At 42.6% G+C, this 13,209-nt stretch overlaps 1 protein-coding gene across 1 annotated transcript in view; it reads left to right on the top strand.

Annotated features, from left to right (window-relative positions):
* The window catches only part of Pgm5 (phosphoglucomutase 5), a 159,980-nt gene that overhangs the window by 112,767 nt on the left and 34,004 nt on the right, over positions 1 to 13,209 (top strand). Inside the window, exons 8-9 of the mRNA XM_038331263.1 lie at positions 931 to 1,066; positions 4,849 to 5,032. Of these exons, the coding sequence (XP_038187191.1) occupies positions 931 to 1,066; positions 4,849 to 5,032 (320 nt within the window). The remainder of the gene's footprint in view (positions 1 to 930; positions 1,067 to 4,848; positions 5,033 to 13,209) is intronic.

Genomic DNA, 13,209 nt, shown 5'->3' with positions numbered 1-13,209 from the left:
ATGAAATTCTCGGGTGTGATCAGCTCCCCGAACCTGACCCTCACCGCTGCCTAAGTCTCCACGGTTGCCATAATGGTTCCGCATGAGCCGGGTGGGTTGAAGGGCATAAATGGGCTCTCTTTAGTTCCAGAGCACCGGAGGCAAACAGCAGGAAGGCGCTGCCAGAGCTGTGCGCCAACTGAGGACTAGCGTGCGACATCCCTTCTTGCTTCTTCCGTTTCAAGCGCCTCTGTGTACGTCTGAGCTCATAGCAGTATAATTCCAGGCTCGGTGTCTATGTAGCCTGTGGCTCTCCTTCTCCTTCTCCGTGTCTTTGGTTTTAAGAACACTGTCATTGGTTATTCAACTGGATGTTCCAGGATGACTTTATTTCAAGATCCTCAACTCAGTTACACCTGCAAGGACCATTTCCGCCAAGTAAATCCCCATTCATAGGTTACAGAAGAAGGTGTCTTTTGTGCTGACTGCAGCCTTTATTTTTGCCCCGTGATGCCAGCACCTACTCTAATTTCTTCAAAGCATTTGTCCTGATTTGATGCATGATATTCTTCTGTCTGCTTTTGTCTTACCTGCTTCCATATAGTTGAATTCAGACTTTAAGTAAAGGACTTTCTTGCTCACTTTTTTTTTTTTTTTTTTTTTTTTGCCATGATCTAGAAAAATGCTTAGGCGATGTAGGAGCTGTCAAGTATTTACTGAGGAAAAGCATGACTATGTGATGATATTATGTCATCTGGGGTCTTCAATTCCTTCAACAATTTTAGGAGTTTATTATACATTTGTTGTTATTTTATATTATAACATTCCAACTCTGCACAGTGGGTGAAAATATACAGCCATTTCAGTACAACTCCAAGCTGCTAAAGGGTCTCGTCACCTTTGCTTTTCTCCAGGAGAGAACTCTCAACAGAATCTCTCTTTTTGCCTTAGGATCTGATCACCTCCGAGAGAAAGATGGCCTCTGGGCTGTCTTGGTCTGGCTGTCCATTATCGCTGCCCGGAAGCAGGGCGTGGAGGAAATCGTTAGGGATCATTGGGCCAAATATGGCCGCCACTACTACTGCAGGTGAGAACGGGCAGGGTCTCTGCATGTGTCTTGAGAACTACTCTTAGAGATGTTTTCTAAAACTGATGGGCTAGAATTGAAGAAGAAAGCATCTTGTAGAAACATCTGAGGAACTGGAAGGCTGGGGTTGGCTGTTTGGGAGTAGTGTCAAGGCTACTACACCGAAATGACAGATTTTACTTGCCCTGGTGACATTCCTCCCAATCTTTTCTTCAAACGAGAAGGCAGCAAGTAGGTAGTCATGCCAAGAGGTTATCAAAATGCAGAGTTTTGAGAAATTCCTTCTGATCCTTGGGAGCTGTGAGCCCATAGTCAAAGCAAACACATTTCTTATTTGTTCTATATGGATTTTTTTAAAGGAGTGGTCAGACACAAAAGCCCACAATTTGATGTTTTTGGAATCTTCTCCCACCCTGGATCTAACCTCCACACTAATGGTCGGAAGGGCTCTGACATGGCTGAACCGAGACCCTTTGCATGGCCCACATGGCTCAGCAGCCCTAGGTTTTCGCTCAAGGCTTATCTTGCTGAAAAGAGACACAGGGAAGGGAAATATTATTATCTCTGAAGGAGGCAGATGGAAGTCTGGTGGGCCGGAACTCAGGGTTGCTGGTCTGTCCCTTTCCTGTTGTCGAAATAAGAAAGAACATTCCAAGGTTATGGCACCTAGGTGTGTGCCAAGTGTGTGTACCCACTACCATGCCAGGCTTAGGGGATAGGGTGATAGAAACAGTTGTTGACTATGGGTAACTATGTGTGGGAAGAGGAGACTTTTGGGAGCCACAGACTCTGTGTTAAAGACACTGTTTTGCTTGTGTGTCGTTACCAGCTTTGGGTATTTAGCTGAGTTTCGAGAGCTTGAGGGACAAAGTGCTTTAGTCTTTTCCCTTATATGGCGACTGTTTCTTCTTTCAAGAAGCATCTACTTAGATAAATATCAGAGGATAAGCAAGGCTGCAAGGGGTTTTTATTAAACTCTAAGGGACTGCAATGTTCTGGGAAATAGAGACAACAGCCATAATAGCTTTGATTCCTGGTTAGTCAAGAAGACTGGGAATGTGAAAAATAAATAAACTAGCATATTATACATTGAGCCATAAAACAAATTCTCAAGGCAGGTGGGATCTTGTTTTGCTCATCAATATTTCTAACATGGCTCACACACCCCTAATTCTTAGGGGGTTTTGATTTATATATTTGCTTAATTTATATCCAAAAATTAGTTGGCACATGAATTTCTTCTGTTGCATGAGGATCTTATAAAGATTCCAACCTGATAAAAATATTTTGTTCTCGCTAGCTAGCTGAGTGGTTACTCTGAGTCAGAGATGTGCACCTTGTAATTTGTGGAATGACTGTTTAGGTTCCTGCCAGTGTTGTGAAGAAACGGTGCGATGATGAGGGTATTTATAATATACTTCAAGTTTTGTGGCCAAGAGCTTGTAATGTTAACTGCTTTTTTTCATAACAATACCATATTAGAGAATACTATGCAATGGAGATTTAATTTCTTGCAGGACATTCAACTGTATTACAAATTTCTGTTCAGAAAAAAATCACAGAGAAGAAGGGGATGGGGGCAGGTACAGTGAAGACCAGACTCCTGCAATCCCAGCAAATGGCCGATTGTGGGGAGGGGTTTTGGAAATGAGTGATTTCTAGCAGACAGCTTTCTTGGCAGGGAGGAAACAATAAAACAGTTTCAGAGTCGCTGATACTGAGACTAGCATTGCAGCTAAGGGAAGTCTCTCAATTTTCTTTGCCTGGGTAAACCCCAGAAGCAAGTCTCCACTTAGAGGTTATAACCCTTGCAAATGTGGTGCTGGCAGTGGAGGTTTGCAGGGCCAGCTTGATGTAGAGGGGAAAAAGGAGAAGGGAGGGTAGCTTCAGGAGTTACTTGTGTGAAAAAACAAACCCACTAAGTCTGGCACTTGTACGTGATCTCAGCTTTAAACTCAGCATGGTCTTTTTCAGTGAATGTTCTCAAGTTTTGAATTTTGCTCCCAGCATTATCCTGTCTTGTCTGTCTTTCTGCAACTTTCTGCTTGTCTTTGTCCTATCTATCTATCTATCTATCTATCTATCTATCTATCTATCTATCTATCTATCTATCTTCTATCTATCTATCATCTATCTATCTATCTATATCTATATCTATCTATCTACCATCTATCTATCTATCATCTATCTATCTATCTATCTATCTATCTATCTATCTATCTATCTATCTATCTATCTATTGATAGAATCTTACTATGGAGCTAGGCTGGTCTTGAACTCGTTTTTAATTCTCTTGCCTGAGCCTCCTGAGTGTGGGGATTACAAACAAGAGCCTCCATGCCTGGCTCGTCAATCTTCCCTCCTCTCCCCGACTCCCACTTCCACCCAGAGTATCTGTCTCTAATAAGAATCCTATGTCTGAACACATTGACAGTGTTCTAAGGGCTTTCCTGTTATCTTGGTGCTGAAGTAGGGGGAAGAAAGGATGCGCAGGATGTGGTGCTGTCTTTTGGCCTCTCCAGTTGGTAGAGTCGTCCTAGCGACTGTTCAGGGCTTCTATCTTGCAGCTTGCCCTGAGCATTCTCTGTCTGCAGAAAGCCCAGATGTGACGTCCTTCTGAGGCCACCTGGGCTCAGAGCTCCTTCTCTGGCTCCCTTTGTAAATAACCATCCCCTCTGTGTTGCCCCAGTCGAATTTGGAGATGATTATCTGATGTTCGGAGAGACAATCTCTTTACATTAGTGGAGAAAGGAGAAAAAAACCAAACAAACCAATGAACAGATACTTTTTAAAAGCTCTGATGTCTAGCATTTTGTCAACTGTGTGGTATGCATCATCTTATTTCAAACTCCAAAATAAACAGGGCAGGGATAATTTTTAGTATCCCGCCCCCTCCACTTTTGATCAACATCCCAGCCCTACTATTATATTTGATGTTTGTGGGTAGGAAGACTTTCTAAATGGAACAATTATGACGTTTCTTTCAAGGTTCCAGGGATTTTTTTTATAGCTCAATTCACTTTCTTCCTCTTTGATCTCCCCCCCACCTCCGCATTGCTTCCTCATCCCAGACTACACATAGAGCACGTCCTGTGCTCCAGAAACAGCGGAGAATAGGAGAACTAAGGTCTGTGCCCTAGAGCAAGGGCAGACTTGAAGTAAGCAAATGCAAAACATGCCAGAGGGAATCCATAAGACAGGGCAAAAGAAGATGTACAGGTGGTGACAGGCAGGGGAGCAGGGGATACTACTCAGATGGATGAATACTCGAGAATTCGGGAGACCTGAAGACTGGAAGAAAAGAATGAGTCTGCGCTTTGAGTATACCAGATACAAAGAAACCGGAGAATGTACAAGATGGAGGGGACAAGCAGCAAGAACAGAGGGTCAGGAGTGGCTGAGGGGGTCACCAGGGACTGAAGTGGAGGCCATGGTGGCTCAAACAAGTGAGCTAAAGTGCAAAGAGGGACAAAGTTCATTCAGATCAAGCCAGGTAGGGCAGACAGGGTTGGATCGCATAGTGTGTGATAGTCTGTGCTTGGGGTTTCGTTGTCAACATGACAGGAGTTTGGGGAGGGGCTTATAAGAAAGGAGCAACATAATTGGAGTTTGCCCTGGCCCCCATGCGGAGACTGCATTATAAGGCTGCGAGGAGAAAGTGAGACTCCTCAAACATGCTTTTCTGTTTCCTTTCCTGGAATCAGGACCATGAGGAGTCCGCCCAACTGTTGGTTCTCTGACTGGGTTTTGTGATTTCTGTGTTCTGCCTTCTTCCCCCGCAGGTTTGACTATGAGGGGCTGGAGCCCAAGGCAACATACTACATCATGAGGGACCTGGAGGCCCTGGTTACAGACAAGTCCTTCATCGGCCAACAGTTTGCTGTGGGGAGCCACATTTACAGCGTCGCAAAGACAGACAGCTTTGAGTATGTGGACCCTGTGGATGGCACCGTGACCAAGAAACAGGTACTTGCTGGGCAATCACAGAAATAAGTGGATAGGGCAAAGCTGGTCGGCAAAGTATGCAGAGCTGGAGAGATCTTTAGGGCTCGTCTTCCCTGTGCTCTTCACTTTGAAAGCAGAGTTCGCCATCTAGGAAGAGGAAGCCCCTAAGGATTAGATTAGAACCTGGGCCTCTTGGTCCCGTGTTGTTTACACCTGTATACGTTCTAACTGACGAACCAAGCCCTCAAAGTGGAATAGGCCACGCATTTCCTTCCTTAATGGTAGCAGCCCACAGATGCTTCTATGTGGTGGCTGTTCTTGGTGATAAATTCAGAGACATGGATAGAGCGAAACATCCCTGTCATTGGAATCTCCCAGCGTATGGGGGACTTCATCTTTTATTGCGTTATGTCATCAAGGAACTGTAAGGGCTTAGATAAGTTCAGTGTCTCTGGGAGGGAGAGGATAGTTGGAAAGTTTGCCCAGAAATCTCCAGAAGATTCATGGATGGATGCTAATCTCCAGCAAGTAGCGAAGCCAACTGCAGCTTCCATTATGTTCCTGTGGTTGTGAATTGTGTGGGAAAAGTTGGATGTCTCTGTAATGATTCTTTCTCCTCTCGGTCTTGTTGGCAAAGGCACGTATTGACCCCTCTGGGAGTAATCCCAGACATGTACATTTACAGAGTACGTAATACAACCCGAGTAATGTTAAGAGCGGCTCAGTTCCTCGACCTCCACGTTCCTATCTCTTTATGCATCCTTTATAAGTGAAAACAGTAAAGGCAGGTGCTGCAGGGGCTAGATAAGATGCGCTGTCCTAATTTAACTAGTATTTCCCCTGTCATCTTGGATATGAAAGTCCCAGCACTGTGGATATTCCAAACCCTGGTGCATTCTTTATTCTCTTGGGACTCCCTCCAGTTGGCTTAGTTTTATAGTTATTTTTAACTCTCCATCAAAATATCAATTCTTTGGGCTGGAGAGGTGTCTCGGCAGTTAAGAGTATTTGCTAGTACAGAGGATCAGGTTCAGTAACAAGCACCCATGTGGCAGCTCACAGCCATCTGAAACTCTAGTTTCAGTGGCTCTGATGCCCTTTCTGGTTTCTATGGGCACCAGACATACATATGATGCACAGACATATAGGTCGGCAAAACACTCATATGCATTAAAAATGAAAACAAGCACCAGGCATTGGTGGAATATGCCTTTAATCCCAGCACTTGAGAGAGAGAGGCAGGTGGATCTCTGAGTTTGAAGCCAGCCTGGTAAACAGAGTGAGTTCCAGGACAGCCGGGACTATACAGAGAAACCTTGCCTCAAATTTTTTAAACAAACAAATAGTGAAAACAAGCAGTCCTTCATTCTAGAAGTCCTTAAGGTCAGCTGAGAAAGGCAAAAGTAAGCAAGCAAGCAGTCAGGATCTAGAAGGCAGAATGGAATCGTGCCCCTTGCTGTGTGGGACTGCAGGGAAGTTTCTTCATTTCTTAGGCCCATACTTTCTTCTCCATCCATAGAATACCCATTGCACATAACTGCTTCAGAAATGAAACAAAATAAGATAGAAAAAAGTATAAGCTTTCTTCTAAGGTAGGCAAACACTAGTTTTCTTTTTGCTAGGGAGCACCCCACACGCTTCTGTGGCTCTTGGTTTCACCAAGGATAGTTGTCGCCTATGGCCTTACTCTGAAATAACAGCCGTCAGTGGCTATGGGAAATGGATGCTCACTGGCATCTTTGAGTTCCTGTGTCCTGAACACATAGTTTCCAGTTTCGTTTCCCTTTCCATCTGGACCAGCCTTCCCCATGCCCAAGGCTCACTTTGTTTTTTTGTCATAAGATTCAAGAGACTTGAAATATATACTTCCTAAAGTATATATTTCTGGTCTCCAGCTCTAACACCCTGAATTTCCTAGCCCCATCTTATCCAAAGTACTATGAGGTTTCTGGTCCCTGGAGAAAGCATAGGATCATCTTTTGTGGGTACTGGTCTAGATACAGCTACACTAATGATGTTGTCTCATCAAGGGAAGTTTAGCTGTTGAACTAATCGATTTGCTCTTTGATACAACTTTCTCTGCCTTATTTCTTTCCCGAGGTATTCAGTATTTGGATGCCATCTTCTTAGATACTCTGTAATCAGTTACATCAGGCCATTTTTTTCAGCCGGATCTCATATTCTGATGTGGGCTTATTCCACTCCCCATTCCCTCCATAACCACAGTGGGCGGTTTTCATTTGAACTCTGGAATATAGTAATGTTTTCCTTTCTACACTGTTCCACCTAAACTCAAATGTCGTTATAAATAAATCAGTGTTGCCGGGACCTGCTCTTGGAAATTTCCTCATAAAGTAGAAGAAAAGACTATCTCCTTTACTCTCATATCAGAGCCTCGTGAGTGACAGCTTCATTTAAGGGCAGCTGTGAGCCCCCTTGGAGCTTTTCTACAGGCCTGGGTTTGGTTTAGTGAGGGTGATCAGGGACACTAAACTCATGCATTGTGACTCTTTTAACACAATGTGTTCTGGTGGGTGCTGTGTAAGTGGGACTCAGCAAAACAACCTTTTGGCTTATCAGCAGACACTAATATTCAACTCAAGGATAGTTCAGTCCAAGGCACACTTCAGGTGCTGTTATGCAAAATCAGCATACTTTCTAAGTATCAGACACCTAAGAGACATACTTGGGTTTAAATGACCTAGTATGACTTCAAAATAGTCATGAAGTTCTTTGGTGTTCTCACTAAGTAGATAGTTACTGCGTCTACAAAATAGACAATTTGGGGGGTTTTGTGCACTTGTTCGTTATACAGTTTTCCAAACATAAATATATTATGGCTTTATGGTCATATATAATCTACACACTATACAATTAGCTCATTTAAAGTGCAGATTTCAATGAATGGTTTTTACATTGACAAAGTAATGCAGTCACCATCTCATTAAATTTTAAAACATTTTCATCACCCCACAGTGAGACCTTGCTCATTTTAGGTGCAATTTCCCTTCCAGCCTCCAGGTCCTGGCATCAATGACCTACATCTATTTGTCTATTCTGGGCATTGCCTCTAAGTGGAATCATGTGTGCTCTTGGTGATCTGACTCTCTATTCACACTTAGTCTACTATTTCCGTGGCCTTCCATATTGTACTGTACACCAATACTTTATCTCTTATTTTTTCTTTTTCAGTGTTTTTAGAGACAGCGTTTCTCTGTAGCTTTGGAGCCTTCTTGGAACTAGCTCTTGTAGATCAGGCTGGACTGGATCTCTCAGAGATCCACCTGCCTCTGCCTCCCAAGCGCTGGGATTAAAGGTGTGTGCCACCACAGCTTCACCCCCTTTTTAACTGACTGAGTTGTGCTCTGTGGTGTGGATGCCACATTTTGTTTTCCATTTGTCCAGTGATGGATTTCCTTTTAGTGGTGCAGTTTTTCCCTTTTCGACTGTTGTAATGAACCTGGTAGGGATGTTCACATGCAGTTGTACGGGCATGGGTTGCATCACTCTTGGTATACGAGAAGAGTGGGCTGTTGGGCTAAACCTTAAAGAAACTGCCATCTAGTCCTCAAATCCAGTTCTACCACTTTATATTCTTTTTTTTTTTTTTTTTTTTTTTTTTTGGTTTTTCGAGACAGGGTTTCTCTACAGCTTTAGAGCCTGTCCTGGAACTAGCTCTTGTAGACCAGGCTGGTCTCGAACTCACAGAGATCCGCCTGCCTCTGCCTCCCGAGTGCTGGGATTAAAGGCGTGCGCCACCACCGCCCGGCACCACTTTATATTCTTGCCAGCAGTATGTGAGGGGCCCAGCTTCCCACACCTTTGCTAATATTTATTACTGTCTTTTTGAGTTTTAAATACTGTTGTTTTAAAACAATATACTAAACTGTGGATTCTTTTAAAATTAAGATAGAAGCAGAGCTAAGCATGGTTTCTTTTTCTCTCTTTCTTTCTCCCCCGCCCCCACACACATACACACATGCATACACAATCTTGGCACTCAGGAAACGGAGGATCATGATTCTGAGTTCAAGCAAGCTAGACCATATAATGAGACTTTGCCTTTAAAAAAGGCAATTTAATTATAATCGTAAGGAAAAACAGCAGTATTCAAAACACAAAGATAATTCTGCAACTATGAAGAATGTGCTATAGAAAGCAGCTCACTGTCCTCTTCAGCATCTTATTTCTCCTCAGCAATATGTAATCCTCTTTGGCATCCTATTCCTCTTCAGCTGTTGTATGCATCTTACCATGGTCCTCTTTGGCATCCTATTCCCCTTTAGCAATTGGATGCATCTTACTATGGTCCTCTTTGCATCCTATTCCTCTTCAGCACCCTATTATTTGAGATCAGAGAGACACAGATTTAAAGACTGTCTTTGTCACAAGCCAGATCTTTGACTTTGGGTTGAACCTCAGCTTGAGAGGCAGTGATGATGATAATCAGAATGTGTGATAATAGAGGATGTTTGAGGGAAAAAGTTCTATAGAGCTCTGGTGCAGGGGATGGTAGCTAATCCACATTCGTGAAATATTAGTTCTCTTTCTTTATCCAGAATATGCATGATCCCATGGTAGTGGGCAGTTCCTAGTTACCTCTTGTTTGGTCTAAATTCAACTTACTAGAAGAAAAAAGTAGATATCATACATAATTTTCAAAAATATCTTTTATACAGAAGTTATGCTACTTATTTGATACAGAGATTGTCTAGCTTGTTTGTTTTTATTTTTTAAAATTTATTAGATTTTTTAAAAATACCAATCCAAGTTCCCACTCCTTCCCTTCCTCCCATTCCTTCCACACACCATCCCACCCCATCCCCATCCAATCATCAGAGAGAGTAAGACCCATTACTTTGGGGAAGGTCCAAGGCCCTCCCTATTATGTCTAGACTGAGCAAGGTATCCATTCCAAGAGTATAGGTTTCCAAAAAGCCAGTAGTAGGGATAAATCCTGGTGCCACTGCCAGTGGCCCCTCAGTCTGCCCCAGCCATGCAACTGTCAACCACATTCAGAGGGACTAGTTTGGTTCTATGCTTGTTCCTTCCCAGTATGGCTGGGGTTTGTGAGCTCCCATTAGCTCAGGCAGACTGTTTCAGAGGGTGATCATGGTCTTGACCTCTTTGCTTGTATTCTCATTCCTCCCACTTTTTAGCTGGACTTTGGGAGCTCAGTCCAGTGACTGAGATGCGAGTCTCTGCCTCTGTTTCCATCAGTTGCTGGATGAAGGTTCTATGGTGATATTTAAGATATTCATCAGTCTGCTCACCTTCCTAGACCTGGATGGAGGGGGGAGGAACTTGGACTTCCCATAGGGCAGGGAACCCTTACTGCTCTCCGGACAGGAGAGGGAGGGAGAGTGGAGGAGGGGGGGGTAAATGGGAGGCGGGGAGGAGGCGGAAATTTTTATTAAATAAAAAAAATAAATAAATAAATAAATAAATCCTACAACAACAACAACAAAAAAGATATTCATCAGTCTGACCACAGGGCAAGTCAAGAACAGCCCTCCCTCTCCTCTATTGGTTAGGGTCTTAGGTGGGGTCATTCTTGTGAATTCCTGGGAATTTTTCTAGAGCCAGGTTTCTGCTAACTATATAGTGGCTCCCTCAATCAAGATATCTCTTTCCTTGCTCTCATTTCTGTCCTTCCTCCTTCTCAATTATCCCATTTCCTCAAGTTCTCCTCACCCTTCCCCTTCTCTCCTAGATGTCTGTTAAGTCCATTTGATTCATGACATCTGTTAGTTCTCTTATTTCTTTGTTAAGTTCCTATCTGGTTGACCTGTCCATTGGCGAGAGTGGAGTGTTGAAGTTTACTACTACTAGTGTATGGGGTTTGATATGCAATTTAAGTTTTAGTAATGTTTCTTTTACATATTGATATTTGATATTAGGATAGCTATACCTGCTTGTTTCTGAGGTCCATTTGATTGGAAAACCTTTTCCCAATCCTTTACTCTAAGGTAGTGTCTGTCTTTGAGATTGAGGTGTGTTTCTTGTATACAGCAGAAGGCTGGATTCTGTTTTTGTATCCATTCTCTTAGCCTGTGTCTTTTTATAGGTGAATTGAGTCAATCGTTATTAAGAGATATTAATGATCAGTGGTTGTTAATTCCAGTTATTTTTTGGTAGTAGTGTTTGTGTGTTTCCCTTCTTTGGGTTATGCTGGTGGGGGTTATCAGTTGCCTGTGTTTTTGTGGGTGCAGTTAGCTTCCTTGGGTTGGGGCTTTCCTTCTAGTACCTTCTGTAGAGCTGGGTTTATGGATACATATTGTTTAAATCTGTTTTTGCCATTGACTATCTTGTTTTCTCTATCAATGGTGATTGAAAGCTTTGCTGGGTATAGTAGTCTGGGATTTCATCCGTGGTCTCTTAGTGTCTGCAGCACGTTTGTCTAGGACCTTCTGGCTTTTATGGTTTCCATTGAGAAGTTGGGTGTAATTCTGCTAGGTCTACTTTTATATGTTACTTGACCTCTTTTTCCTTTGCAGCTCTTAATATTCTTTCTTTATTCTGTATGTTTTGCATTTTGATTGTCATATGATGAAGGAGGCTTTTTTTTTTCCAGTCTATTGTTGTTCTGTAAACTTCTTGTCCCTTCATAAGGATATCCTCCTTTAGGTTGGGAAAGTTTTCTTCTATGATTTTTGTTGAATATATTTTTGGTGCCTTTGAGTTGGAGTTCTTCTCCTTCTTCTACCCCTGTTATTTTTAGGTTTGGTCTTCATAGTGTCCCAGATTTTCTGGATGTTTTGTGTTAAGAATTTGTTGGATTTAATGTTTTCTTTGACCATAGTGCATGTTCCAACTTACACTCTTACCAGCAATGAATAATACATTATCTTTCTCCACAGTCTCACCAAAATCAACCAATAAAAATTTGTTTTGAAACAGAGTCTCATACTATAGCTCACTTTAGCTCACCTGGAACTCACTTTATATCCTAGGGATGACCTTGAACTTGCTGAGTCAACTGCCTAGCTTTCTGCCTCCTTTTTTTAAAACTTTTTTCATTTTCATGCTTGAGTACTATATATCATTTCCCTACTCTTTCCCCTATCCAACTCCACCCATGTCTCATGTCTCCCCATTCCCCAAATCCATGACCTCCTCTTCTTTAAGTATTATTGTTGCATATGTTTGTGTGTGTGTAACATAATAAGCACAATGAGTCCACTTAGTTTTGCTCATATGCACATTATTTAGGGCTGACCATTTGGGATTGGATAACCTTTCAGAGTCTGAGCCCTGGAGAAGGCTGAGTATTCTCTTGTAGCCATCAGTGATCTGTAGCTCTTCCTCCAAAGATGGGACCTTGTAGGATTTTTCTATCTACTTTCAGAAGTTGACTGGTGCTGTTATTGTAGAGATCTTGTCAAGGTGACCACATTGTTAAGATTCCATGGGTACAACCTTGTGACATACAGAAGATGCATGTTAATCCTACGTGTCGATCCACAGTCTTTCCACCCCCTCTTTGTGCTATTTTCTGAGCCTTAGGTGTAGGGATTGTGCTCTAGAGGTATCAGCTGGAGATGGGTACCCCACAGTCTGTTGTTCTCTTCATTTCAACCAGCTGTGGGTTTCTGTAATGGTTTCTGTCTATTGCAAACAGAAGTGTCTTTGATTCGGGGTGAAGGCTATACTCCCTTGTGGGTATAAGGCTAAGTGTTTAGAATGCCGTTGGGCATTAACCTGGCTTAGGAAGCTGGCAGTAGTCGGCTCTCCTTTAAGGTCCATGACCTCACCAGTCACAGTTAGTTGGCTAAGTTTACACTACCAGGCATGGACTCCCTTATATTGAGTAGACCTTAAATCCAATTAGATGATCTTCCACCTTCTTGATGAATTATCTTATTTACTCTCCCTATAATATCCTATCTGAGAAAATAAGAATAATAAATGGCTATATTACATAGTCACTGGGAAAATGAAATACACCTGTGAATTCAAGAATTCAGAGGTACAAAAGGAATGTTAGTAAATGATTAACTAAGCTTACTTAAGCAACCTCAAGACCACCAGGGATGTAGCAGTGGTTAATTGAGCATTTTGCTGCCTTGACACTGTAACAAAGGAAACAAAAAGAACACCCTGTGATGGGCTTTTGATGAGAGCCACATAAAGTAAGAAAAACAAAGGAAAGGTAGACTTGTCGGGATGTCTTGTGAGGATGTGAGCAGGCCTCTGGT

Source organism: Arvicola amphibius, chromosome 1 (assembly GCF_903992535.2).
Source record: "Arvicola amphibius chromosome 1, mArvAmp1.2, whole genome shotgun sequence".
In the NCBI taxonomy this organism is placed as follows: Eukaryota; Metazoa; Chordata; class Mammalia; order Rodentia; family Cricetidae; genus Arvicola; species Arvicola amphibius.
Note: the sequence above shows the minus strand (reverse complement) of the source record. Positions and strands in the feature narration are given on the sequence as shown.